The 26,863-nt window shown below is 41.0% G+C and overlaps 2 protein-coding genes across 2 annotated transcripts in view; both read left to right on the top strand.

Annotated features, from left to right (window-relative positions):
- The window catches only part of sv2a (synaptic vesicle glycoprotein 2A), a 35,958-nt gene extending 16,207 nt beyond the window's left edge, over positions 1-19,751 (top strand). Inside the window, exons 3-13 of the mRNA XM_029505065.1 lie at positions 7,995-8,175; positions 9,377-9,528; positions 10,210-10,343; positions 10,771-10,860; positions 11,481-11,588; positions 12,708-12,796; positions 13,352-13,516; positions 14,039-14,172; positions 16,551-16,757; positions 17,513-17,672; positions 18,319-19,751. Coding sequence (XP_029360925.1) covers positions 7,995-8,175; positions 9,377-9,528; positions 10,210-10,343; positions 10,771-10,860; positions 11,481-11,588; positions 12,708-12,796; positions 13,352-13,516; positions 14,039-14,172; positions 16,551-16,757; positions 17,513-17,672; positions 18,319-18,502 — 1,604 coding nt within the window. The 3' untranslated portion in view covers positions 18,503-19,751. The remainder of the gene's footprint in view (positions 1-7,994; positions 8,176-9,376; positions 9,529-10,209; positions 10,344-10,770; positions 10,861-11,480; positions 11,589-12,707; positions 12,797-13,351; positions 13,517-14,038; positions 14,173-16,550; positions 16,758-17,512; positions 17,673-18,318) is intronic.
- A 2,866-nt stretch (positions 19,752-22,617) lies between these two features.
- On the top strand, positions 22,618-24,033 carry bola1 (bolA family member 1). Its single transcript, XM_029505036.1, has 2 exons — positions 22,618-22,659; positions 23,374-24,033. The coding sequence occupies exon 2, from the start codon at positions 23,409-23,411 to the stop codon at positions 23,859-23,861; it is 453 nt and encodes a 150-aa protein (XP_029360896.1). The 5' UTR covers positions 22,618-22,659; positions 23,374-23,408; the 3' UTR covers positions 23,862-24,033.
- The last annotated feature ends 2,830 nt before the right edge of the window (positions 24,034-26,863 follow it).

Here is a 26,863-nt window from a genome sequence, read left to right as displayed (position 1 = left end):
CAGCACCAGTGGAGTCTATTTTCTTTCCACTAATCCAACCCATCTGTTGTCTTCACTGGCCTTCCAGGTTATTCTTGTGTTGGTGCCTCCTTTGGGAGTTTTTGCCAGCACTTTACAATTCATCTCTGTCTCATCTTAGCTGTTACCTTTGCTGCTTATCCTCTAGTAATTGCTTTTCTATGGCCTGGTTGGCAGCAGAATCACGGCTATTTGAGATTCAACTGCCCGTGCAGCTTCTGAACAGCAGCAGGAATTTAAATCGAACCCCCAGCCAATTCAAACACAATGTTCTCTGCTTCGGTTCAGCTATTTTCTCCCAGGAGAGGGCCATTTTTCCAGTCCTGTTCAGATTAAAACACGCCCACTTCCATATGGTTTAGGTTCAGGAGTATGAAGACGGCTGTACAGAACAGTAAACGCTGCATGTCTGTGTCTCTGTACGTCATTAAAAGGGCAAAGACCGCGTGATCATTTTCTATCTGGAGGGCCATCATCGAATCACAGGCCAGACCTGCCTTGCCATCTGTCATTGGCCTCCCTGCAAGGACACTGTGAACAAGGCCCAGAGGTCTCCCGATGAGCATGAAATCAAACATACACTTAAACATGCACATAAAATGATCAATGTGAAGCGCTGATGTTAAACATTTTTCAGCATTCAAGGGGGGAGGGGTTGTCTGTGTACTCAATGTGTTCTGTTTATGTCTGGGTGAATGGATAACTGGCCTCTGTGTGACCTTGTTCATTGTCATCATATCAGATTGGATATATATATATTTGTATATGTAGTTCAAATGTTTTAATTTTGGATTCTCTTTTAACTTTTGATCAGTTAAGCTCCACCTGAGGTTATTAGTTATGTTCACTGTCTATGAGGGGAAAATATTTATGCGTGTACATATACTCACAAAAGCAACCACACAGCTTGGCAAGCTTCCTTGCTTTTAATTGGTTATTGGGTTGTGTGATTTTCTTTGTGCTGCGTGCACCGCACCAAGTATGAGCTGTTGTGTTGTTATGTTCACTGACCATCAGTGTGTGAGTGAGTCTGTCTGTTCATGCAACCAGAAACACAATTAGCTTGTGGACTGTGTGTGATTGTCTCATGTGTGCCTTTTCATATTCATACAGGAGCAATTAAAAAACATAAACAGTGAATAATACCACAGCATTCAAAATAAAAGCACTTAGGAAGGAAGGACATGTGGGCATCAAGGAGAGAAGGTATTGTGTTCAGAAAGTAGAAGAGCAGGGAGGAAAAAAAAATATAAAGAAAGGATTTAAAAAGAATATTTCATATCGTACGTGGTGACGATATCGGCCAGACACAAAATCCACTTCATGTACAATACATGATACCTCCAGTATCAGCTCTGGTCCATTGCACCCCCCTCCCCCCACTTCCTCTGTGTCATGGGAGTGTAGAGCCAGTGGGGAGACACGGCCAGCCCTGGTTCCCTCCCTTCTCCCTGTTTCGCAACACGCCTGACTCATGCTGGAGAGCCTTTCTTTATGCCTCTCTGAATCCCATGATTCCTAGTATCGCCCCCATCGCAGTGTTTCAGCACGACGAGCTGAAGTGGACACTTTCAGAGGGAGCAGACATGCACAGGGTGGTTGTCATTGATTTGCCCTTGTTGTGAAGCTGCAGAGGTTTCAACTAAAATGTGGCTTGTTCGGCGTGATGGGAAGCTAAAACCTTTTCCTGAGGCTGAAAAGAACCTTTTCATATTATCATGTGTCTTTGGCCTTTTAATGACCAAAGACTCAACTGAGATTGATGATGAATAGAGACAGAGGAGATGAAGAGAGGGAGGGAGAAATGAATCCTGTGGGAGATGCTGGCAGAAGACACAAGTAAACCAAGTTGGATGCAGCAGGCTGCAAGACACAATTACCTATTTTTAGCTGTGGGACTTTGGAAAACATTATTTTAAGCGGAAATGAGTTTCCAAAATTAATTATACAAACATATTAGGCTTCAGGCTTCAGCATCTGAAAATCTATATGCATAAGACAGTTGTTTTGATGGTTGTGACGTCAGTGATTCTCTGATTGTTATATTTAAAAATTTAATTCAGTTAAATTGATTTCGATTTTTTGATTTATGCCATCTTTAATTGGATGCTCCCATTTAATTTTATTTGGAAATAGAACTGTTATTAATCCAGTAATGAAACCTGTTAACGTCATCTACACTGCGTGCAACCTGAAAGCTCCCCTGTAATATGTGCATTTCAATGTCACATGAATAATGACTATGGAGATGATGTTCACGTTCCAGAAAGAATAACTCGACCAAAACAGCTTAAATGAAGTTATTGTTACTCTGGGAAGGTGTGACAATCACCACTGTGGTAAAAAAACCAGCATTCACACCACGACACTCACTGATACAGGCTGAAGCTGCAGCTTCCAGTGGTTAGCCTCCTCCTCCAGTGCCCTCCCCGCTCATTCAAAAAGCCCTGTGCACTGTTGCAGAAAGGGGAAAACCGGCTATTAATAGTGTCCCCCCCACCCCACCCCCACCCCGACCCTTCCCCCATCCATGTACACAGACACACAACCATGCAGTAGCACACACGTTTCTCTTTCCGTGTTCAACCAAACATTTATACTCACACATGAACTACCCTGGAGCTTTGGGAGTTCTCTCAGAGCGCAGACTGGCCACAGCCCTCCTCCCTTCCTGTTCCTACTTCTTTCATCCCCCCTCCCCTCTCTTTTCCTTGCTCTCCATCATCCCCTCCCCCCACTGCCTCTTCACTGTGCTGAGGTACCCAGCTGTCTGGAGATTCCTGCTTCTGCTCCCAGCACATCTCTGTCCTTCTGTACAGATCAGATTTTGCTCATAATAATAATAATTAAAAAAAAAAAAAAGCTTTTACAGTAATCTCATAATGTTGCAAATCATAAACATTGTGAAAGAATGGAAGAGAAAAGAGTAGCTGGCAGTGATGGGTTCAGCGTTTGAGTGGAAGTCAGCGTAAATAAATATGAAACAAAAGATACTGAAGAGCAGCAGAAGCTCCTCAGGCACACCAGAAAAATCCTGGAATAAAAACATGAAAACACAACAAACATTCAGGCAGTGCAATACGACAAAATTAATTGTTGGTCAGCATCAAACCTTGCGACGGCCTTCCAATCTCCTTGTTGCTGTTTTCATTATAAATAAAACGGGTGTGATGTATTTAAGGGGCTCATCATTTAGGTAGAAAAAAGAGTTGGGAGTATGTAAACTATCGCATGTCAATTTTGATGATGTTACCTTTATACGTCAGCAGATAGTTGCTTATTCACACATCCAGCAAGTCACAAGGTGAATGTTCAGCCCAATATTCAACCTGCTTCTGGTCTCTACCAACTCCGCTCCGTCACACTCACCAGCTCTCTCTGTGCATCTGCTCATAGTGTTTGTTTTTATTGTGGAAAACAGCTGGCTGCTGCGGCTGCTATTAGAAAAGTGAGAGTGAAAAAACACCAACCTCTGGTGTTTCACAGCTGCTCTGTTCTTTTTACGATTGATCAGTAGGTACAAACGTGCTCTCAGGCTTATCTTGAGCTAAGTTTCTGTCAAATTACTGCAATTAAAAGAAAATTCTTACTCCCTGACATTCATCATGTAATCGCCCTGTAATTGTCCTAATGTCTGTCATTAAGTTGCCAAATTGCAAAGTCAAAAAAACTGCTATACCTTTGATTACTAACGATGACAAGATTTGGCCTTCAGTCAAGCTTTGTTGGGCTCATAATCCATTATTTTGCCCCAAAGGATGAATGAAATAAATGGAAATGCCAGTTATATTTGAGCCAAGTACAGAATGGCGTTCTGGTCATACAGACTGACAGATCTAAGCCTGAAAACCAGGAAATGTGGTGACGGAGGAAGATAATTATCCATACTGGATCCATACTGTATCACCCAGCCAGGCCGCCGTGCCTGTCTGTCTGTCCGTCTGTCTGTCCTCCTTCGACGTTGATGCTGCTGCATTGCGGCGACGGCTGCTGAGCCCAGTCATCATCGCTGGCTCAGTTTTTGCCGCTATGAGCTGTATTGTCAGGAGAAGCGGCTCACAGCTGTCTCTCTGCCCTGCCATAGTGGAACACAGACACGCACACCACCCACACACAGGCGAGGTAGAAATAGACACTTACAGAACATTAGAACATGAGCATATCAACACAACTCACACGCAGACATCTGGCTGCATGCACTTTCTATAACATGTGCACACAAACACCTGTGGCCATGGAAACACAGCAACGTCCCCTGCAATCAGTGAAAGCAGGGAGTGAAAGTCACCTTCTTACCGTGTTCAGCTCTGCAGTACTTACACACAAACATACACTGACACAGAATCAAACACGCACTTTAATGCCTACACATGTTCTTTCTCCCCTTCACCTTCAAGAAGGAGATGCTGCTCTCATAATATACGCAGTCAAGAGTATCACCCTCACAGCTCACCTTGGCCTCATCAGAAGTGTATGAGCCCAGCTGTGGCTCACTGTGGCCGTCGTCATCATCTCAGTAGTTTCAGCTGCTTGTTAGACTCTGATGAATTGACTGAGATGATCCAATAAATCTGCTTAAAGCCTCTTCCACTGTTTTCCCAGCAAATCGACTCCATGGGGACTTGTGTGTGTCTGATTCATATGCACCACTTATTTTAGGACGTCTCCTTCGCTCTTTACTTCAAATGATAAAGCGATCTGAGCTGGAGCCAGCGGACATTAAATTGGGATTGTTTGTCAGTTGATGAGATCCCTGTTCGCCTACTCTCACTTAAAATAAATTCACATCATTTGTATCGGCCCAGTGTCTTGGCTTGGCAAGGAAAAGGCCATCCAGACCATCAACCTGTCTATTAGACCCAGTACCAACTAGCCTCTTTAAAGAGATCTTTTATTTAACTGAGCCGTTCATTCTAGATTTGATTAATCTGACTTTATTTCTGGGTTATGTACCTCAGGCACTTCAGACTGCGGTCAGCAAACCCCAGCTTAAAAAGCCTAATCTTGATCCAGATGTTTTGGCAAACTATAGACCCATATCGAACCTTCCATTTATTTCTAAAATCATTGAGAAAGCTGTAGCAAAACAACTACACGAGCATCTGGATGGGAGCAGTTTGTTTGAAGAGTTTCAGTCAGGATTTAGAGCCCATCATAGCACAGAAACAGCGCTGGTTAAAGTCTCCAATGACATTCTAATGGCCTCAGACAATGGACCAGCCTCCATACTTCTCCTTCTAGATCTTAGGCACCATAGATCATAATATTTTACTACAGAGGCTGGAACATGAAATTGGAATTAAAGGAACTGCACTAAGGTGGTTCAAATCCTACTTATCAGATCAGTTTGTTCATGTAAACAACAGCTCCTCCTCATGTACTGTAGTCAGTCATGGAGTCCCGCAGGGTTCGGTACTTGGACCAATCCTCTTTACGCTTTATCTGCTTCCTCTAGGCAACATTATCAGGAAACACAGCATCAACTTCCACTGCTACGCAGACTATACTCAGCTGTACCTATCAATGAAGCCAAATGAAGTCACTCAGATAGTCAGACTGCAGGCATGTCTTGAAGACATAAAAGTCTGGATGACTGGAAATTTTTTACTTCTCAACTCTGACAAAACAGAAGTTATTGTACTCGGCCCTGAGCACCTCAGAAAAATACTATCTAATCATCTCATCAGTCTGGACGGCATCACTTTGGCTTCCAGCTCCACTGTGAGAAAGCCTGGAGTAATTTTTGACCAGGACATGTCCTTTGTCCCTCACATAAAACAAGTTAGTTGGGCAGCTTTCTTCCACCTGAGAAACATTAGGAAAATCAGAAACATCCTTTCTCAGGATGATGCAGAAAAACTAGTCCATGCTTTTGTAACTTCTAGGCTGGACTACTGTAACTCATTACTATCTGGATGTCCAAACAAATCTCTGAAAGGCCTTCAGTTGATTCAGAACACTGCTGCATGAATATTAACAGGAACTAGGAAAAGAGATCATATCTCCCCTGTGTTAGCTGCTCTTCGCTGGCTGCCAGTAAAATATAGAGTAGAATTCAAAATCCTTCTTTTAACATATAAAGCTCTTAATGGCCAAACTCCATCATATCTCAGAGAGCTCATAGTTCCTTACTGTCCCAGTAGGCCACTCCGCTCTCTAGATGGAGGTTTACTTGTGGTTGCTAGAGTCTCTCAGAGTAAATCTGGAGGCAGATCGTTCAGTTATCAGGCTCCTCTTCTATGGAGCCAACTTCTCTTTAGTAATTAAGACCAGGCTTAAAACTTTCCTGTATGACAGAGCTTATAGTTAAAATGTTAAAGTCTACTACTCTACTCTTTAGCTATCCTGCTGATAAGAACCATCCTTCTTAAAAAACACAGTTTCACCCAGTTCTAAGCATTTATACTGCATTTACTAACCATGTTCTGCCAAAGTCTCTGTCTCTCCCAGTTCCTCTCCTCTCTCTCCCTGTCCTCATCCTGCAGGTGGTGACTCATCTCCATCCCATGTTCCTGCAACACCTGCTGGTCCCATATTTCATGAATTTTGTACTACAACTCAACTCCATGAACTTCATGCAGCAACATGTTCCTGCCTACACCCCCCCTCCCCCCCAATGCCTATCTCTCGTTCTCTCTCTCTCTCTCTCTCTCTCTCTCTCTCCCACTCTCAACCCAACCGGTCGAGGCAGATGGCCGCCCCCCCTGAGCCTGGTTCTGCTCGAGGTTTCTGCCTCTTAAAGGAACTTTTTCCTTGCCACTGTTGCCAAGTGCTTGCTCATCGGGGGATCTGTTGGGTCTCTTTAAATAAATTTATAAAGAGTTTGGTCTAGACCTGCTCTATATGTAAAGTGCCTTGATGTAACTTTGTTATGATTTGGCGCTATACAAATAAATCTGATTTGATTTTGATTTGATTTGTTGACTGTTCGATCAGAATGCAGTATTTGACAAAGATATTTATGTCATTTGCCAAAGATATGAAAATATAGCTGCAGGATTGCTGACTTTTTACATCCATTAAAGCGACAATATGATTATGTCAAGCCAAGGCACCAGATCTGGCTCCTCCTTTCCTCTCTTGTTCGGCGTTGTCCCACCAATAACTTGTTTCGCTGCTGGCTCGAGCAGCGTGAGGGCTGTTGACAGGATGTCAATAAACCACCATGTTGTGTGTGAGCAGCAGAGGTAAACAGGCAGACAGAGAGAGCCTTGTTTGAATAAGTGTGTTGGATGTGAGTCATGCTAACACCTCAAATCACAAGACTTGCGTTCACAAAGGTGGTGTTTGTTTCTGTTAGCAGCCTGTCTGCTGCGTGGAGGCGGCTTCCTCATGAAGGAAACAGGACCGAATGCGAAAGCAGGAAGACGCTGACAGATTTGTTATCTCACTTGTAATTGTGACGTTGAAGGAAATGGTTAATATTAGAGAATTTTTTGAGGAGTTGTGCCCAAAAGCGTCATCGATGATCCTCAGAATTAGTAACAAGATTATATGAACACCTGGTCTCGACTTACAAAAGCATGATTGTGTATTTGTTTTCAGAACCCAAAAACTGTGAAATGTCGGCCTCTGTTTGAGGTCCTAACTTCTTTTATCTGTGTTTCTGTGTGTCTTCTGTGAACTGTGTTGGAGGAGTGGTGCACAGAAAAAGCTCATTGTTAGAATCTTCATCATTATTTGTGGGAGTACACAGTCTAGCTGATTATGCTGTTCTCGAGCTTTCTTTCTTCTTGCTTTATGCAAAATGCTTCATTAGTCCAATAAGGCTGCCAAATGAGCTAATTTACTGGGTATTGGAAATCTAATGAGAATGGTAGTTAGGGCTGGAAGTAATATCAATGTGTTTACTCATGAATGATGACTCATTATCGTGACCTTTGTCTTTCACGTTATCCTGCCATCACTCTTTGATCTTGCTCTCCATCTCTTCCCTCTGTTACTTTGGTTCCCCATTCCTCCCTCTCTCCCTCCAGGTCTGATTGTCTACCTGGGGATGATGGTCGGGGCGTTCGTATGGGGCGGCCTGGCCGACCGGATCGGCAGACGGCAGACCCTCCTCATCTCCCTTTCCATCAACAGCGTCTTTGCCTTCTTCTCGTCCTTCGTCCAAGGATACAGCTCCTTCCTTTTCTGCCGCCTGGCCTCTGGAGTCGGGTAAGAGGGCCGATGACTCAGGCTCAGCAGCAGCCGGAGCTGGAGATGAGATGGTCACGACCGCTGTAGTACGACAGTTGAAGTGTTGAGCAAAGCAACACTGCATGTTAGAGGAAAAATAAAGCTACAGTGCTTATATTTCTGCTGAAATTCAGTTTGGATGTCTTTGACGCTCTCACCAAAGGTTGGAAAGTGCTGTTTTAGTCACTGGAATATTTTGATTTCGTAGTAATTCCATACACTGAAGTTAACAACGCCAAAATCACACATATGCATCACTTTTGTGTTTCCTCTGCTGTTGGGCCTCTCCACTTTGTTTCTCTTTGTGTTTTTGGTGGCGAAATGTCAGTGAATCAGCAGCTCTGGGTCTTATTATATGACCTTTACCAGGTTTAAGATGATTTATGATACAGATGGTAAATATCAACATCTCTGTGATGACCAATGCACCTGTCTACCACCAATTATATTTTAAAGGTAACAGATTTATATTCATTACTATTTATGATCATTTGAATAATTGTGATGGTGTAACTTTATAGAATCTAGGTGAAAACTGTGTGCTGTGTATTTCCTGCATTGAGTCCATTTGTTGTTAACCAGTGTGTCTTTTTAACATCGTAGTTCCACAGAAGGTCACATTTAGAAGGGGTTGCCAGAATATTTTGCTTTGCGTTCTTCAGCGTAAATATATTGACCTCACTCTTCCAGTAAATTGGTTTGACGTGTGTCAGTAAGTCGACACTTTTCCATCAGAGCAAAATGTTTTGGCATAAAGTTGATGCAGGATGACTTCTTCGGGCCAAAAAGTCAAAGTCAATCTTAGAATTCCTCTTCAGTAATGTTTAACACAGCAGCAGGTATCACCACTCAGACCAAAGAAAGCTTCCTGCTTTCCAGTTTAATAGGCTTCAATGAAATCAGCAGCGTGTTCTTCTCATAAAAGACACTGCTGCCAGTCGCAGTACGGTGAACTTTCCAAATTAGACTCATTGCAGAAGTCTGAGTTTAGATTTGTTTTCGGCAACATACTCCAAATGGATGTAATGGAACATGTAGACAGGTCGTAAGGTTGAAGCTGCTGATAGCAATCATTTAGCCAACTGTATTATTGGCGGCTTTTACGACTTTCATTTTCATTCTCATTGTCTTTCTTTAATTCTCCGTCCTTTTCATCTCTGCCTCCCGCTTTGCTCCACAGTATTGGCGGCTCCATCCCCATTGTGTTTTCCTATTACTCCGAGTTTTTGGCTCAAGAGAAGCGAGGAGAGCATCTGAGCTGGCTCTGCATGTTCTGGATGATCGGTGGTATCTACGCCTCCGCCATGGCCTGGGCCATCATCCCACACTACGGTGAGAAAAACAAACAAGCACGCAGTTAGATCACTCACAAAATCAGCATCGAAGACACCATGCATGCCCACTTATCCGTGTGGTGGAATTGTGTATATCTCTATTGCAAGTTTTGATAATACAGATGAATACTTGCACCCTCGTGTCCCAGTGAACAAGTTATGCTGGGCATCTTTTGTATAAGATGTACTTATTGCACAGATTCCTTTCTGTCAGATTTGTCAAATAGATAAACAGAACCATTAAAGCTTCCAGAAAGATGAAAACATCCTGCCTACGTATGTACACGAAGCCAAGAGCTTGCCAACATTGGACTATATTGGTGCTTACCACATCAGAAGAGAGAAACAAACTGATGAAAGGAGACAACAAGGATACTACAAGCGAGGAGGCTTGTCGTGCTGGTGAAAACCAAGCAGTTACACAATATGTAACTGAAGACTGGACACTATAAAAATGTGTGCTCATCACCTTCATACAGTTAATTTAGGCAGAACAAGCAGAGGTCTTTTGAATGAAATGGTGAATCTCGACAAATATGACAAATCACTGCAATGCAGCATTTGACAACTGTATTTGAAATGAATGCCAACAGAGTGAGCGGAGCAGTATCAACATACAGGAAGCTTCTTGTGCACATAATTCAAGTCTCATAATTCCTCTCTCGGTCACCTCACGCAGGCTGGAGCTTCCAGATGGGTTCGGCCTACCAGTTCCACAGCTGGCGTGTCTTTGTGTTGGTGTGTGCCTTCCCCTCTGTGGCGGCCATCTCTGCCCTTACCACCATGCCTGAGAGCCCCCGCTTCTACCTGGAGGTCGGCTGTCTTTCCACACTCAGACCTTGAAGGATTGTTTTTTGAATGTATAATCAGCCTCGAAAACATTGTGCTGACAGCACAAACCTTTTCAGAAGATTTTGAATAAATGAATGAATATGTGCATGTATGAATGGTGGAGTAGGTGAAACAGTCCTGCTGAAGATGCATTTTAAACGTGGACAGAAAATATTCGCTTCATGAAGGAATCTTTCGCAGCGGTAAAAGGATATAAAGTCTTTTTCTGTGGTTCAAGATAATTAGGATCCCTACATTAAGTCTAATGAGCTCTTGCCAGAAACACGATAAACAGATTTTAAACGAGATGTGAAAATGCAAAAGTGTTAGCTTTGTATCACGGCGTCTACAACACAAGTTGGACGTCAGTTCTATTTTCTTTTTTTTTTGTTTGTTTTTTATCCTGCAGAATGGCAAACATGACGAGGCGTGGATGATTCTGAAGCAGGTTCACGACACCAACATGAGGGCCAAAGGCTACCCTGAGAGGGTCTTCTCTGTAAGTCCCAGATTCACATCCTACCACCCAAAAAAAAAAAAAAAAAGAAACTAAAACGCATGTCTTCTCTCTGTGGATGTTTTTCTCTGGAGGCTTATGCGGCAGTGAAGCAGGTTCTGAGCTTTGTGCTGCATAAATTTGCATATTAACAAGTTAAAACAGATTTTCTTGGCATTTTTCTTCTGTACCACTGATTACTGTTATGATATCTTTTAATATTAAAATATGGTGATATAAAGGCATTAATTAGTGAAATTATATGCCATAACTGGCTGTGCCTCCCATAATCCTTTCAAAGTGTGATGGAGTGCTAGTTTATTTGCTTTCACAAACCCATGGCACAGATTGCCTTTGACTTATATGTTTATTTGAATAAATGAAACTGTAAAAAAAATAATAATAATAATAAATAAATATTGTGATTCCTTTTAATATAAAAACAAAATCAAGCAGTGACAAAAAACATTAGTTTGATGTCACTTGTGTTTAGAAAACTACACTTTTAATGCATTATATACAGAATTTGAACGTGATTCAACACTGGAAAAACTCTTCTAATGAATACATTTATAAAGCACCGAAGTGATGGAATCCAAAGACGATTATTTGTGCTGTTTCAGGTGACCACCATCAAGACAGTGAAGCAGTTGGACGAACTGATGGATATGGGTGATAGTATTGCCTGGCACCAGAAGTGGAGAATAAAGCTCACTTCACTTTTCCATCAGGTGAGAAAATCCTGCATTACTTCATTTCCTCGCTGCTTCCGAGTTCAGAACAGAAGAATCGAGGATAAATGTCCGCAGATGTTAGCACACTGGCACGTGTGACTGAAAAGTTCTCAAATATCTGAAGAAATAGGTCATATCATAAAAACAACCCACACTCAGCCCTTCAGTTTGTATCATGCAGCAGCTATCTTAAAGGAATATATCGACCTTTTGGTGTATATATATTAGCTTTCTCACTAAAGTTAGATGCGGTCAGTACTACTCTCATTTCTGTCTTTCTATGAAACAAAAGGCTGAAGGTGATGAACTCAACATAAAAGCTTAAATCTAGCTCTGCCTAAAAACACAAGTAAAGTAAAAATACAAATGAGCAAACTGTGTGTGGTCCATTAATTAAAAGGTAACAACATTTAATGCCTTTATACAATTCAAACGACAGGAAGCAGTGTGGAAGTATGTGCATGTGATATACAGCATGTGTGTGTGAGTAGCTAACTTCATACATATTTGTTTAGCTTGAATCTGTTTATTTGAAGGAAAGTGGGAGGAAACTGCTCTTGTGTCTGAGGGATCGGCAGTGATGACCCGACTGTCTGTTGTAGTCTTGCCTCGTTCAGCAGCCGAGACAAGGCGGACTGTGATTGATGTGCAGAGAACACAGTCAATAACTGCAGCGTAGAAGTGGATCAGCAGCTCTTGGGGCCGGTCACACCTCTGCTCACAGAGTTTACATCGCGGAAACATACGGGATTCCACAGCTGACACAGTGTTTTTGTGTGTACTGTAGAGGGGAGGCATTGTCATCTCAGCTCCCTTATTTGAACCACCAACGTCTGAAATATTCTGTATGTGTGTTAGACAGACGTGGTTGGTTTTGTTTTGTTTTTACGTGTGAGACATCTCTTTCTCTTTATGGATGGTGTCTACTCAGCCGCTCTGTTTGTTTACTCTCTGGTGGGAAAGGGATCCTGGGACACAGTGTTCATTTCTTTTGACCGATCAAGAGAGACATCTTTTCAGGGGATGTGTGCTTTAGGTTTCCTTTTTTTTTTTTTTTTTTACCTTAATGCGGTGTATATGTATTATTTATGAGTGTGTGTGTCTGCACTCCTTCAGGTTTGGCGTAATTTCCAGGCTGTTTTCTCTCCTGAGTACCGTCGCACCACCTACATGATGATGGCTGTGTGGTTCTCTATGTCCTTCAGGTAGGCTCAGGTTGAATACTGATACACTGCTGCAGGATTTTTCAGGGTTGCATTTTGACTTACATATCAGCGACGCTTGTCGGAAGGTAGCAATAAAGCAACAAATCAAAGCACTCACACTAATGATCTCAGTAAGTAACCACCATTGATCATTTTGAATAAACATTGCTATTGATGTATAAAATAGCCAGTAACTATGACTGTGAAATGAAGGTCATGAAGCAAAAGTTCAATTTTGTGGAGTGTAAAATTCTAAAGCTATAAATTATACGACCAGAGTTCATCTACTTACCCAACAGACATTTTGTTACATCACCAATGAAAACTTCACGTAAATAATTTCATTTTAATACATTTCTTTTGTATATATACACCTACCAGTGAATAGAATACTGATCAGAGATATAGACGCCAGTCCCTGGAGTATGCATGTAGATAGTAACACCGCTCGCGAGCCTTCAAACGTATCGTCATTTCTTTTCTTCGGACCATTTACTCTGAGCTTTGTTGTTTCACCACAGCTGTCTTGTCTGCCCCCTCCTCTTCCTCCTCCAGCTACTATGGCTTGACAGTGTGGTTCCCTGATATGATCAAGTACCTGCAGAAGCAGGAGTACTCTTCCCGCACCAAGGTTTTCGTCAAGGAGAAAGTAGAACATGTCACCTTTAACTTCACTCTGGAAAACCAAGTCCACCGCCAGGGCGAGTACTTCAATGACAAGTGAGTTGGCTGCATCCCTTCGCTCGTGCTGGTCAGCTGAATCAGACCAAATTAATCTATTTTAATGCCCGTGATGGCGCCTTCGGCGGTGCCTTTTATTCCACAGATGTTTTTGACAGTGTTTGTATATCCTTCACGTCTCCAACATCTAACGGATGAATTAAATCCAAAAGTGAAAGCACTTTGTGGTGCATGACAACAAATCAGATGAAAATATGAATGAGGACTCAAAATGTTTTATTGTAAACATTGCTTTGATTGAATGAAAGCCCTGCAGAGTTGTTCATGTTTAACAAGCCTGTCTTTGCTGATTCCTTTGACTTTGCCTTTTAAACCTGAACTCTGCATGTAATTTGCATTGTTAAAATTCACACAACAATATGGTAATAGAATATCTGACAGCCTAATGGATCTTACCGCCATGCTGAAAGACTTTCTGTCTCCTTGCATCGCCCTGCTGTTGACTTCTATTCATTCCCTTATTGTCTTAATTCCTTCATTCCTGTCTGTAATTGTTTGCAGGTTCATGAACTTGAAAATGAGATCTATGGTGTTTGAGGACTCTCTGTTCGAGGAGTGTTACTTTGAAGACATCACCTCCAGCAACACCTTCTTCAAGAACTGCACCTTCATCGCCACCCTCTTCTACAACACAGGTGGGAAATGCACTCTGACAAATGAAAAGAACTGCATCTTTAGCTCACCAAGAAATTACAAACTGCTCCAGAAAGGATGAACAGGGAAAATGAGTCTACTGTGTGTAAAACTGAAGATAAACAATGAATGAAGCAGTGGCTGCACAACCAGCGCTGACTGTCGTGTGTCTGGCAGATGTGCTTTGGAATTATTTCATGGTGCAGAAAGAGTCAGGCTCCTGAAAGGGAAAGTCATAAAGTTTGGCATTTGACTTTAAAAGGAGAATTTTCAAGACCTTGAAGTTTAAAGATCTCTTTGTGTTCAAATAAAAATGAAATGTAAACTGTGTTTAGGTGCGTTGTGACATTTTTATTTTCTTGATGCTATTTATTGCGCAGAGATCCTCCTCATAAATAACTAAAGTATCCTTGAAGCAGAGATGCTGGCACAGTTTTATTCTTTGTGTTAGCTCTCTGTAAATGAAATCCTCTCTCGGTGAGTTCAGAGTCATCATCAGCACTCTCACAGACTACTAGAGCTGATTTAAATGCTGAGCCCTGTGTATCAGCGGACACTGGTTACCGATGTGATACCTTTGCAAAAAAGAACAAGAGCCGTACACCGCTTTATGGCTGTGATATAATTGCTACTGGCTCAAGTTAATCCCTTTTTTAAAACACAAACAGATGCGCGAATGCCAAATAATCTTTCTTTAAGATATTACTGTTCGTGATAACAAAAGAAATCAAAATAAATAATTCCTTCACTTGTTTTCCTAACATTAGTTCCACCACTCCAAATTAAATCCTGCACATGTTGCCCATTTTCTGGTGAGTTTCTGTTGACATGTTGCCAAATTGCTGACGTTCTGTTAAATGTCTGACGTTACACTAGCTACTCAATTTCTTTGCAACAAATTAGAATACATTTTGTTGTATAGACGGCATCAGCATTTCTGACATTGGTACCAGAACTCTACTGCTCTACACACATGATCTTCTTAAATTAGCATAGTTAGCATAGTAAATTAGCACATGCATAATATAATAAATTTTATCTGACAGGGTTCGGTTGGAGTAAAAACCATTTTTCAACTTGTGAAAGGGCAGCAAAATCACCAACTGTTTGTCAAAATGGCTCACTGTACTAAATGTAGCTTTGCAGAGCTGCAATGTCTCCTAGCAACCTATAATGATTACTTTGAGTTTTAAAATCTGTCTCTCGCCTCAAACTGTCGATTGGTTTAATCCGCTAAAGTGAGACAAAAGAATTTATTAGAGCTGTGCGTTTTCAATTTCTATCTGGAAAAAGGAACTCATGCCTCTACAGAGTCTACAGCTGTGCGCACACATCAGCCAGACCTACCTACCTGTTGCTTTGTTGGCTGTTTGCAGTGTTTACACGCGTCATGCAATCACTCACTGCTGCTATCAGTGCTGGCCAGGAGCTCATTGGAAAGAGAATTAGAAACTTGTTTGCTAGTTGGGGCTTATCTCCGTCAAAGCTGATAGATAGTTGCCATGGTGTATCTTAATATTTGAATGTGGGATGATGGGGTATCGACCACATGGTGCGTGAGGTTGGGCTGTGTAGTTATGGCATCATGTTAACAGAAACAGTCACTTTGCAAAATATGTTGAGCTTTGAAAAGATGTGAAAGTAAGAAAATTAGTTGAGATTAGATTAAATGTTTCCTATATGCCCAAATGATCACTTCGTCACCACTTTGCCAACCAGAACTGAGGATTTCTAAAACAGTTTTTACAGGATGTACAAGACACCTTCTGTCTTTAGGGACTTGAGTCAGATAAATGAAAACACAGAAACAACACAAAAGATCTTTTACTGGGAACAGATGGAAGAAACCTCAGGGAAAACAATAAAAGAAGGATCGGACAGCTAGCACACGTACTAAGTCGACATACATACAAAAAGAGCTGCAGAAAACAGTTAGCGTTCAGCAACGTATTTGAAAATATTTAAATAAAATGTCCGTCTCCTAAAATAGCTCCTTTGAGCATCTTTGCAGAGAAAACTGAATTCACTGTGTCATGTCATCTTGTCTGTCTGTCTGTCTGTCTGTCTGTCTGTCTCTCCATTTGGGGTTTGATTTTTCTCAACAAATGTTTATCTGATCAACTTCATCGGCTGCTGGCATGCTGCTGACGAGCCGAGGAAGAGAAATGTCTGCTGTGAGATTTTTTTTGGATGAGGACTCTTGAGAAAACTTACTTGGTATAAAAAAAACACAAAAAAACAAATGCCAATAATTCACACTACCATAGTTGCCAAAGACGGTAGTTCTATTACTGGAATTAAGTGTAAGATTTTATAATTGGTTGAGTTAATCAACCCCTTCTCCTGCTTCTTTCTCTTCTGTGCCTGCTTTTGTCTCCAGATCTCTTCAAGTACAGATTGATCAATTGCAAGCTCATCAACAGCACTTTCCTGCACAACAAGGAGGGCTGCATGCTCAGTGATGTCAGTGATGACAACAATGCATACATGGTCTACTTTGTCAGTTTCCTGGGCACCTTGGCCGTGTTGCCGGGCAACATTGTCTCCGCGCTGCTCATGGACAAGATCGGACGACTAAGGATGCTAGGTAACACGTGTGCAGGGCCTGAAGTGTGTTCAAAGGGAAGAAGGATGAGGGTTAATTTGTAAATGTTAAAAGATGCTAAGTATATGTTAGATAGGCACAGTTTTTGTTTGCTGCTGTCAAGCTGATGAGACTAAAAGTTAGGGGGGAAAAAGTCACCAAAGTCTGCCTGTAGAAAAAGTTCCTTGTCTCCTGGTGAGACTTGGGGACTAATAAAAAACTATTAGAGGTACGACATAAATAACAGAAAGCCAACATTGCTTGCTTCACAGAGCCAAGGCCAGTCCACATTAAGAGAGCAGCTACGATTATCAAGTTGAGAGCGGTAAATGATGTCAAGTGTTTTCAGAGTTGAGGCTGAAATAGTCACAAACAGCATAATAATCGAGAGACGAAACTGTCTTTAACAGCCTTTTGTTTGCAGGATCTGGGGAAACAAGCCTTTTTATTCTGTGAAATCACTTCATCTTCACTCTCTGCATCAATGAATACCTTGTTATGTACTAAAGTACATGTCCTTAAAGGTTTTGTCAGCTGTTGAGCTGACATGTTCTAACTAAGAGACATTTTCTCTCTTTTTAGGACACAGAAATATTACATTTTTTTGCACAGTAACTAAATAGGACAGAGAACCACTGAGATAATGTCTCTTGCGTATCAAATCTTTAGAAAAAAACTAAACAAAAGCCAGTTAAATTATGCAGGCTCTCCTCCGTGTCAGTCTTTTCTAACACCTCCTTTCCCCCATTTGTCTACAGCGGGCTCCAGTGTGATATCTTGCATCAGCTGCTTCTTCCTGTCCTTTGGCAACAGCGAGTCAGCCATGATTGCGCTGCTCTGCCTGTTCGGGGGAATCAGCATTGCCTCCTGGAACGCCCTGGATGTGCTAACTGTGGAGCTCTACCCTTCTGACAAGAGGTAGGTGCCTCAGGCCTGGCCTGAAATCTCCTTGACACCGCGAAGACGTGATCAGCAACGCCTGATAACGTGTTAAGTGATGTCACAAGAGTTACCCCACAGTAACTGGTTGGTTTCAAGGGATGGGTGACATTGTGGGATGAAATCATTGGTGGTTCTTGTGATGTATTACATTTAGCCATCTTGTTGCCACCTAAAGGCTTCAGCAGGAGGCACTTCTATTTTTTATTCTCCCCCCTTAAAATGCAGAGTTCACATGTGCTAATTTCATCTGCTGGTTGAAATTAAGCCTCATAGGACACAAAAACGTATTTGTGGAACGTATTTCACCAAAGCAGGAACATGCATCTTTTGTTTTGCCTCGTTGAGGAGTTTTTATTTTATGAGATCTAGCTCCATCCTGTGACCACATACAGATACTACAGCATCTGGAATCAAATGTGTGAACACAGTTCTGAGTTTCCCCTTCACAGTTAATGTGAGAGAGAAAATGGCCGCACTAATGTAGAACTGACGTGTATTTATATAAATGTAAATTGAGAGATGAAGCTTCCATTGCTGTATTGCTCCACTGATTGTTTTTTATTTAATATCAATGAAACTCATTTTGTCTTCTGTATCTATCTCCTTTTTCTTTTTTTAACAGAACCACAGCATTTGGCTTCCTTAATGCCCTTTGTAAACTAGCGGCTGTTTTGGGCATAAGCATCTTCACCTCGTTCGTTGGTATAACCAAGGCAGTGCCCATACTCTTTGCTTCGGGGGCGCTGGCGGTGGGCAGTTTTCTGGCCCTCAAACTGCCAGAGACGCGGGGGCAGGTGCTGCAATAGTGTGGCGCCAACGACTTTCCAGGGGGCAGAAGAGTTTCGCCACACTGTGAATGAACAGCTCAAGAGCCCTCCAGGTCCTACCCTCTAACCCCTCCCTCTTATTTGCAAAGTACAGTTTGTTTGTGGTACCCCTCCACGCTATAGAGTGGAGCTGTGACAAAACATCATACCGCCTGAATAAACTTTGAGCAGATCGAGACAATTTATTTATTATTGCTCCGAATTTGGTGATAACGCATAATGTTGAGGTGTTGACGGAGGGTTTTTTATATTCCTACAGTACAACTGCACATTTACCTTTGTTCCCTCCAGTATAAGCACATACATCCGGGGTTGGAGGTCAGGTCATGGGGGTCTCCTCAAGACTCATGCACATAGACTCATAGAAATGATCACTAGCCATTGTTGCAGAGTTCTCTGTAGTCACCTCCATCCCTCCGAGCAAAATTCAAGTCACCTATCAAGTCTTAAATACGTTGTCATTCTTGGACGTAGAATCATGAATTGGACATTTTATGCTTTGATTTGAAGCATTTTTGACTTTGACTGCCATTTTTATAGATTATAGAACATTCCAATTTTCTTTTGTTATCGCTAGACTGCGATAAAGAGATAAATCAAGTTTTTCCCTTTAAGTCACCGTTGTTTGATCACTTCTGAACAGTCATCAGAACAACCAAAATCGAATTCACTGTCACGATTACCATTTCTTCCCAAAGGCGAAGCTAATCTGTGGAAATTTACATTTGAAGCACAACCATTAGCCAATGTGAATGTCCCTAACGTTTCCGTGATTCCATGAAAATGTTTAGGAACTCCCACTCAGTCATAATTTTTCAATCGTACTCTAGATCCCTTTGTAAGAAATGCCTTTTTAGTACCTCTCCTCCCAGACTTATGGTATGCTTGTCTCTTATAAAATATGTTTTGGAGGGTGTTATGCATGTCACAAAGTATGTATGTAATTTAATGAAAATTAAGAATATACAACATGTTAACATGTTGCATTTGCTTATTGATTGGTTTGGCTTAAGTTGCCATAATGGTTAGACATGTCTAACCCATGGTTTATACTGTTATTAACAGTGATGCCACTAACACTGACAAATCCCACTCTCCTTGGAGCACACTCCTTTATTCACCTAAATCTATTACTGTTAGATGTGAAAGCAATCAAAAGGTCAAAAAAAAAAGCTACACAGAAAGGTTACACTTAAAATTTTCTTGTTTTCAGCGCAGCCACAAAGTGTGTTAAGTGTGTAAGAGATGACAGATAAACTATAATCTAATTCCTTGTGTGAACTGAATGTTTATATTAATGTGAGCGTGCTTCTTTGTGCAATATTGAACCTCTCTGCAAATTTTGAGATTTTATTTTATTGATTTGTTTACGTTTTTGTCTTTTCCCATTTCAAATGTGGCAAACTCTCTTTTATTGGTTAACAGATGTGGGGTAGTTGTCTTATATTGATAACTGAGCACAGTGGGATATTATACTGGAGTTGTCCGACTTGTTTATCACTCTTGGATCAAGAAAGTGTCAAAGAAATTCTGCATGTGAAGTAAAAACAACAGAACTGTTCTATTTTATATTATCCCAACTTGGGATGTGTGCGTCCTTTGGGCATTGAACATGTTGAATGGTGAGGATTAATTAGAGTTGAGAAAGATTATTCTGCTAATGAAGCTATGAATTTTGAGTGCACTGGGACCTTGTGTTTACTTGTGCTTTATTATACAAATGTAGCTAGTTACAACATGATATTCACTGAAGAGAACTCACTGCCAAGGGCTGATTGTCATAAATCCCACACAGGTAACAAACAGCACAGAGTGTTGGCGAAAATTATCGCCACATTCCCCTGAGGTAGAAAAGTGAGAGTGATATGTTCACAATTGCATGATAAGAGAAAAGAAAAAAAAAAAGTAAACAATCATTGACATGTCAGATTAATAAAAAAAAAAAAACAAAGAACAAGCTAATGTGTTTTTGTCCAAACTGCCATTTTGTAGGATAGCAGCCATATGTAGACTCAAGACAGTTGAAAAAAATAGACGACCCATTGCACTAAGTGTACACTGTTGTACATGCACAATTGTGAATGCCTTGAGTGCTCCAAGACACGTCCTGATGTAGCCTTGCTAGTAATTGAATGAAGACCCAGGTGAGTGCTTAGCAAGAGCACAAAGACCAAAACCCACCAAAAGAGAATATTGAGAACACGAGTGCAGTTGTGAACATAGGTGCTTCGAGCTTTGATGACCTGCCCCGAACATTTCACCATTTCAATCTGTGCCGCTCTAATCTGATTTCAAATTTGACATCCCACCCATTATCTGTCAGTGTGCCATGGGTACCACCTCTCATTGATTATTGCCAAATATTTTGTATGGCCTGAGTTTACACATTACACCATCAATTCTCAGTTATAGATATAAATATATGTAAATATAAAAATAACTATCATGTAACTAAAAAGGTAGCTCTTAAAACCTTCTGACCCCTGAGAATATCCTATCTTGCAATCTGTCCTTTTAGGTTTTCAGCTATTGGTCAAGTTACACAAGAGGAACGGGACTTACTGATGTATGTGGTAATTAAGGCTACTTTTACAATTTGACATTATGTCTTTAGGAGTCCAGTACTCTTGTTTTAGAACTGCAAGAAATAATGGTTTTAGAAGCCAAAAGTGGCCGGCAATTCAGAAGCAAAAATGTCCCAGATTCCCTCATAAAAGTACACTAATAGTATATGAATGCACATTAACTGTACAAATATAAAAGCTAAGCGTAAGCAGTCCTATTCTCTGTATGTTATCCTGTATCACCCATGAAATTAAGACCAACGATGTCAAGATAACTGTTACAAACTGCATTTGTTCAACATGCTGTTAAATTGCTAACCTGTCTCAGTGACTCAATTCAGGCTCCGTCCAAGTCAAGATTGTCTCTGGTAGATACATATCTTAGCTTATGTTACAGGGTTTTTTTTGTATAATGAACTTGTTGCCTGAGCAACCGACAGTTGAGAGTGCAAAAAGTTAACAAAGCAATAAGTGTTTGGGTAATTGTCTCTTATTCTCACCTATGAAGCTATTGGGAATTAGAGCACATTACTACATGCTGGCCTTGTCCACTAAAATGCTAAGTGTTGGCTTAATAATGACACAGGACTAAACAGCTAACATTTGTGTGTACTCTCTAAAACAACCCTAGGTCTTGAGGCTTTTGTCAATAAGATTTCATTTCCATTAAGTAAATTTAAGAAAAAGATGATCACCTTTGTCATTGTACTGTGCTGTAGAAACTGTAGTTGATTGTTTGTAAGTATAAAAACTGTGGAACAATAAATATTTAAAAAGTCACAAAAAAAAAAAAAAAACAAGTGTAAATGAAAAATGATGTATGTTGTCTTTGATTTTGTGCATTTTGTAAATGAGAATGAAATATAAGTAAATACTTCAATGTTAAATACCAGTTATGAATCATAGTTAGCCTAAATGTGACAACATCTGTTCTGTTTAAAGGTGTGTGAGATTTTTTCTTATATTTTCTCATTGCTGATTTTTGATTGGGTTTGCACTGTGTTGTGCAACTGACCCTCTGGAATCACAATGGATAACAAAGAACCATGATGAATAAACAAGTGTAAAAAAACACAAATAGTTGATCTTTGTCATTTCTTATAAGTTATTAGCGTATAAATTGAACAATACACATTTAGCATTTCTTTATTTGAACAAGAAAAATATTGTAACAGAACACCTGAGCACTGCACAAACATAGCAGGCTTTCAATGTGGCTTGATTTCATATTACAGGAAACTAAATGATTCTGATTTTTATTAAGATTTGAACATTACAGATGAAAAAACGAAACAAAAAATAAATAAATAAATTATTAGTCGATCACATTACATTGTTCTGGGATGACCTTGAGGAAGAAGCAAACATGTAATATGATCGACCTGTTACTTGATCCCGAAACTATTTCTAACCTGAAATTATTAATTATTTAAAAGCCTCTTTTCCCAGAAATTCTGGAAAACGTAAAAAAAAAAAAAAAAAGCATTAAAAACTACAAATCCCACTGTGCTCTGGTACTTCCGGTGTTTGCTACGCAACGCTTCCGGAGGCTCAACCGGCGTCGGTCGCAAGGTGAGCAGCTAAAATAAAAAAAAAAAACAACAACAAACAAACTACAAAATCTACATTTTATCAAACGTTTGTTCGTCACTCACTGTCTACCTGTTATAATTAACACTTACAGGAATAATGTGATTATAGGAGCTGTTAGCTGTAAAGATTTTATGTCGCTTTCTGCTCATGTTTAAGATGAGAGCTAGCCGCTAATGCTAGCACGTCACCGGCTGCTCTTTAGCTTTAATTAGCAACAGATTCCCGTGTTTATATGTCGTGTAACCTTTAAAATGATTTTAATAAGCAACGTCAGCCACGGATTATTTGAGTGAACAAATCGTGGAGACTTATTTTTTTATACGTTTCAACTTTAGCTTCTTCGCTAATTTACTGGACTAAATTGTTTTAGCTCAGTCGGTGTGATATCTCATTCCTCCATTGTTAATCATTTAGGGCAACATGTATACTATTTCTATATCATTTTGGTGTGGTGAGAGCCGACTGACGAGTGGGGATGAATTTAAATGATTTAAAGAACGATTTTATGTTGCAGAAGAGTGCAACATAACAAAATGTGTTGAGAGAGAAGGTGTGTGAATACGTTATGAATGCACAGGAACATAACCAACCCTTACTTCAGCTTAAAGCGAGCAATTCAACCAGCTGTGTTGCCCTAGCCTCACCACAATAGACACTTGCCAGAACGTAATCTTGTGTCCCATCATTGAAAAGGTTTCTGTTGGGTGGTGTCCAGCCACATCCCCTTGATGCTGCCCAGTGTTCTGCGCCGTGTTTGGCCCGTTTCCATCAGCCCTGCTTTAAGCCGGCCTTTGGCCCACTTCAGACCACAAATGGACCCAGACCCAAGCCGTCCCGTTGAGAGTGCTATCAGAGCCAAACTCAACAACACACTCAAGCCGGACCACTTGGAGGTGCACAATGAAAGCCACATGCATGCCGTCCCCCCCGGCTCCGAATCTCACTTCCGTGTCCTGGTTGTTAGCTCACAGTTTGAAGGTCTGCCACTGATACAGCGCCACCGACTGGTTAATGAGGCTTTGAAGGAAGAGTTAAGTAGCTGTGTTCATGCATTGGCTATACAAGCAAAAACTCCTGAGCAGTGGGGGACTAATCCCACCCTGGCTAAGAGTCCGCCCTGCATGGGAGGATCAAAGGGTGATCACACAATGCAAGCAAAACTGAAGGCTGGACAAGAATGAATTGCTGGACTCTGAAGGATTGCCAAACTGAAATGTGAGGAATACAAATGAATGCTATGAAAGTGATATAAATATTAGAATGTCATCTTATTCTTTTTCTCATCTTCCTCTTCTTTCTACTGTGATTTCATTTACGCAAAAATCTACAAATAAAAACCTGAAACAATGAAGTTTGAAATTGTATTGTCCATGTGCATTTTTCTACATCAGTCATAGTACCGCATACTTGTTGAACAAATATGATACCAAGAGCAACTAAAGCTTAAACTCCATAGGACAATATGTGAACTTTCCAATTACAGTGCTCTCAGTGATGTCCCATTTACAGAGCAGAATACTGAATTTACTGTCTGGGATATTGCTGATAAATTTAGGCCGGTGTTTGTATCATTGTGAAGTACTATCAGATCAATAATAAAGCATGGAAAGCTGCGTTTCTTTATTTGAGGACGTCAATGAACGTAAACCAAGTTTTACATAAAAATATTTAACCAGGTAGGATGAAGTCACAACACATTCATTTTGAAGCTTGGACTTTGTGAGTGGCTGTGGTAACACTTCAATTCAGCTACAATAGATGTAATTAATATGGCAAAACAGAATCTATGAAATGTCTGAAGTTCTCCTTGGAAAACCAGACAAGGTTTACTAAAACAGGCATTCTTGAGACTTGAAGCAACAGAGTCGCCAACAAAGGATGGCTTTTCCTCATGCATTTACTAGCTACAACTATAAATCATGTCAACAAAGTCTTGTACTTGGCTTTCTTACTGTGTTCAAGTTGACCCTTATGAAGTCTGAACTGAGTCAGCCTTTAGATAAATCCAGTACCACTAACCAACACATGAGGGCGGTATGTGTTCAAAGTAGATGACAAATTGAACTGGGTGAGATAGCTGATAAATACAGGATATCTTGGTTATCCCTCCTAATAAAGTTGAGCATCAATTCTTCATTGTTTTCCTCTGGGATGAAGAGAAAAGTAAACTACTGATAAATAACATACAAGCAGGAACCACGCATATTTTAGTGCCTAAAAGAACTTACTATTAATCTAAATGTTGTGAGTTTTATGGCACAAAAAGCTGTGGTAGTAAAAGTATTTATTTTCTGTAAGTACATTACAGTGACACAGTATTTTTGACTACTTCTTGTCTCAGCTCTGATGTGATATGTTGAGAAAAACAGAGGACGAAAGTACAAGATGTTTGGTAGTTTGCGCTTGTTCTCAGAATGACGCACTCCTTACTTTGAGTGGATGTGGGTGGGCATCTATTTTTGTCTTGGGGTTGTATGTGTCACCGTGAAGGTCTTCTTGTCCTTCCCTCTACCCCAGTGATGGCCAAACATCACTGTTCAACCCTGTGAGAGTGATAAGACGATAAATATGTGCGTGTGTGTGTGTGTGTGTTTACACACAGATGGAAAAGTGAATGCTGGTGGGAGTCTTGAACAAGAATTTTAGCCTAATTATTAATGATCTGTGAGATAAACTTTGTGCCAGAAATTTGTAAAGATATTTAGAAGGCAACACAAGAGCGAGACAACAGCAAACACGTAGAGCTAAAGCAAACTTTTAATGCTTTGCTCCAAAGCTATTCAAAGTTATTGTTGGCTCATAAAGACAGGCCTTGGGTGGAATGCGGTGTCACCTCAAGGTAATGCACGTCGTCTTCTACAATTATCCTCTGCCTGGAATTGACAGCCTGTCGGGCCTCACAAAAGGCTCTGGTGAGGAGGATGAACAACTGGTGTCACTGGTTTGGAAAAAGGAAAACAGTAACACAACCACTTTATGACCCCTGCTCACCTATTAGAGCCAGGCCTAAGGGGGCAAGAAGCAAGGCTGGGGCTGTGGGTTGTGGTGGTGGTGAGAGAAGCAATAAGCTGGGCTGCACTGCCCGGGGACCTGCAGACTGTCTCTACTGATAAGATTTACGTGTCACAATTCCAGGTGCCGTTATGATGGAGAGGGAAAAGATGTCAAGTTGTCAAGGGTGATGAGGTGGAGTGCAGGGACTTGTCTCACACTTAAAAGCTCGGACTGTTTTATGTGTGTGAGTAGTTCATCACCTATTTAGTCTGTGGCAGTTATAGAGCGGAATAACAGGGTGGGTCAAGTCAGTGTGAGAGAATGGCCTACTTTAACACAAGGAAAAACTAATTGAGTTGATGTTTTTTGTGTGTATTGTCCCCCCCCCCCCCACATGTTGCCTGTTTCATAATTGGTAATTTAGCTTTCACTTTAATCGGTATAGCAGTTTACTTTTAGCAAGAAAAGCAGGAATTTGAAAGTAGCCTACAGCTGTGCAATTAAGACCTAATCAGAGGAAGGCTTAAGTTTCTTCACTAGTTTGGTTGGTTGGACTTAGTGAGAGAATTACAATCAGGATCCCCCTCTGGCCCTTACATAGTGACTGTTATGTCAAATACTTGAGTTAATCTTTTCATCCTATGTAAATACATATAGTTTGTACATAAACGGAGGCTGATGTAACTGTATTATGTATATTATTAAACTAATGGTTGTGATTCTAATACATTACATGAAAAAAAAAAAATCTTCCTCTCCAATGCTAAAACTAATGTGGTTCGGTTGTACTGAGTAACACTTGTCCGCATTTATTTTAATTTGTCCACTGTATTGGCTCATTTTCTCTCTCGCTCCCACAACCAGAAGTCAACTATTGTACTGTCAAAACACCATGCCCTTCAATGCCGATTCCAGTTGTGATGAATCTGTCTCCGGTCCCAGGTCTGGTGGGTCAGTGGGAACCCACCTTGGCAGTGCTGTCTGTGCGTCACGGTCCGGGGACAGATGGTGCCAGGCTGGGCTGGGACCCTGGGCAGGGCAGGGTTCCCGCAATGAACAGCCGCTGATTTATGCTGCGGCTCTGGACCGAGGGCTGGGGTGCAGGAGGCTCCTTCTGCGCAGCTGACCCCTGCTGGTTGCAGGGTCATCCATCGGGAGGGAGAAGGAGAAGGAGGAGGGGTTTGGTTGG

This window comes from Echeneis naucrates, chromosome 6 (genome assembly GCF_900963305.1).
Source record: "Echeneis naucrates chromosome 6, fEcheNa1.1, whole genome shotgun sequence".
Lineage (NCBI taxonomy): Eukaryota > Metazoa > Chordata > Actinopteri > Carangiformes > Echeneidae > Echeneis > Echeneis naucrates.
The sequence above is the reverse complement of the archived record's forward strand: the minus strand, read 5'-3'. Positions and strand labels throughout refer to the sequence as shown.

Coding starts and splice junctions, on each gene's coding strand:
- bola1 (XM_029505036.1), top strand. CDS start 23,409: ATGCTGCCCAGTGTTCTGCGCCGTGTTTGGCCCGTTTCCATCAGCCCT.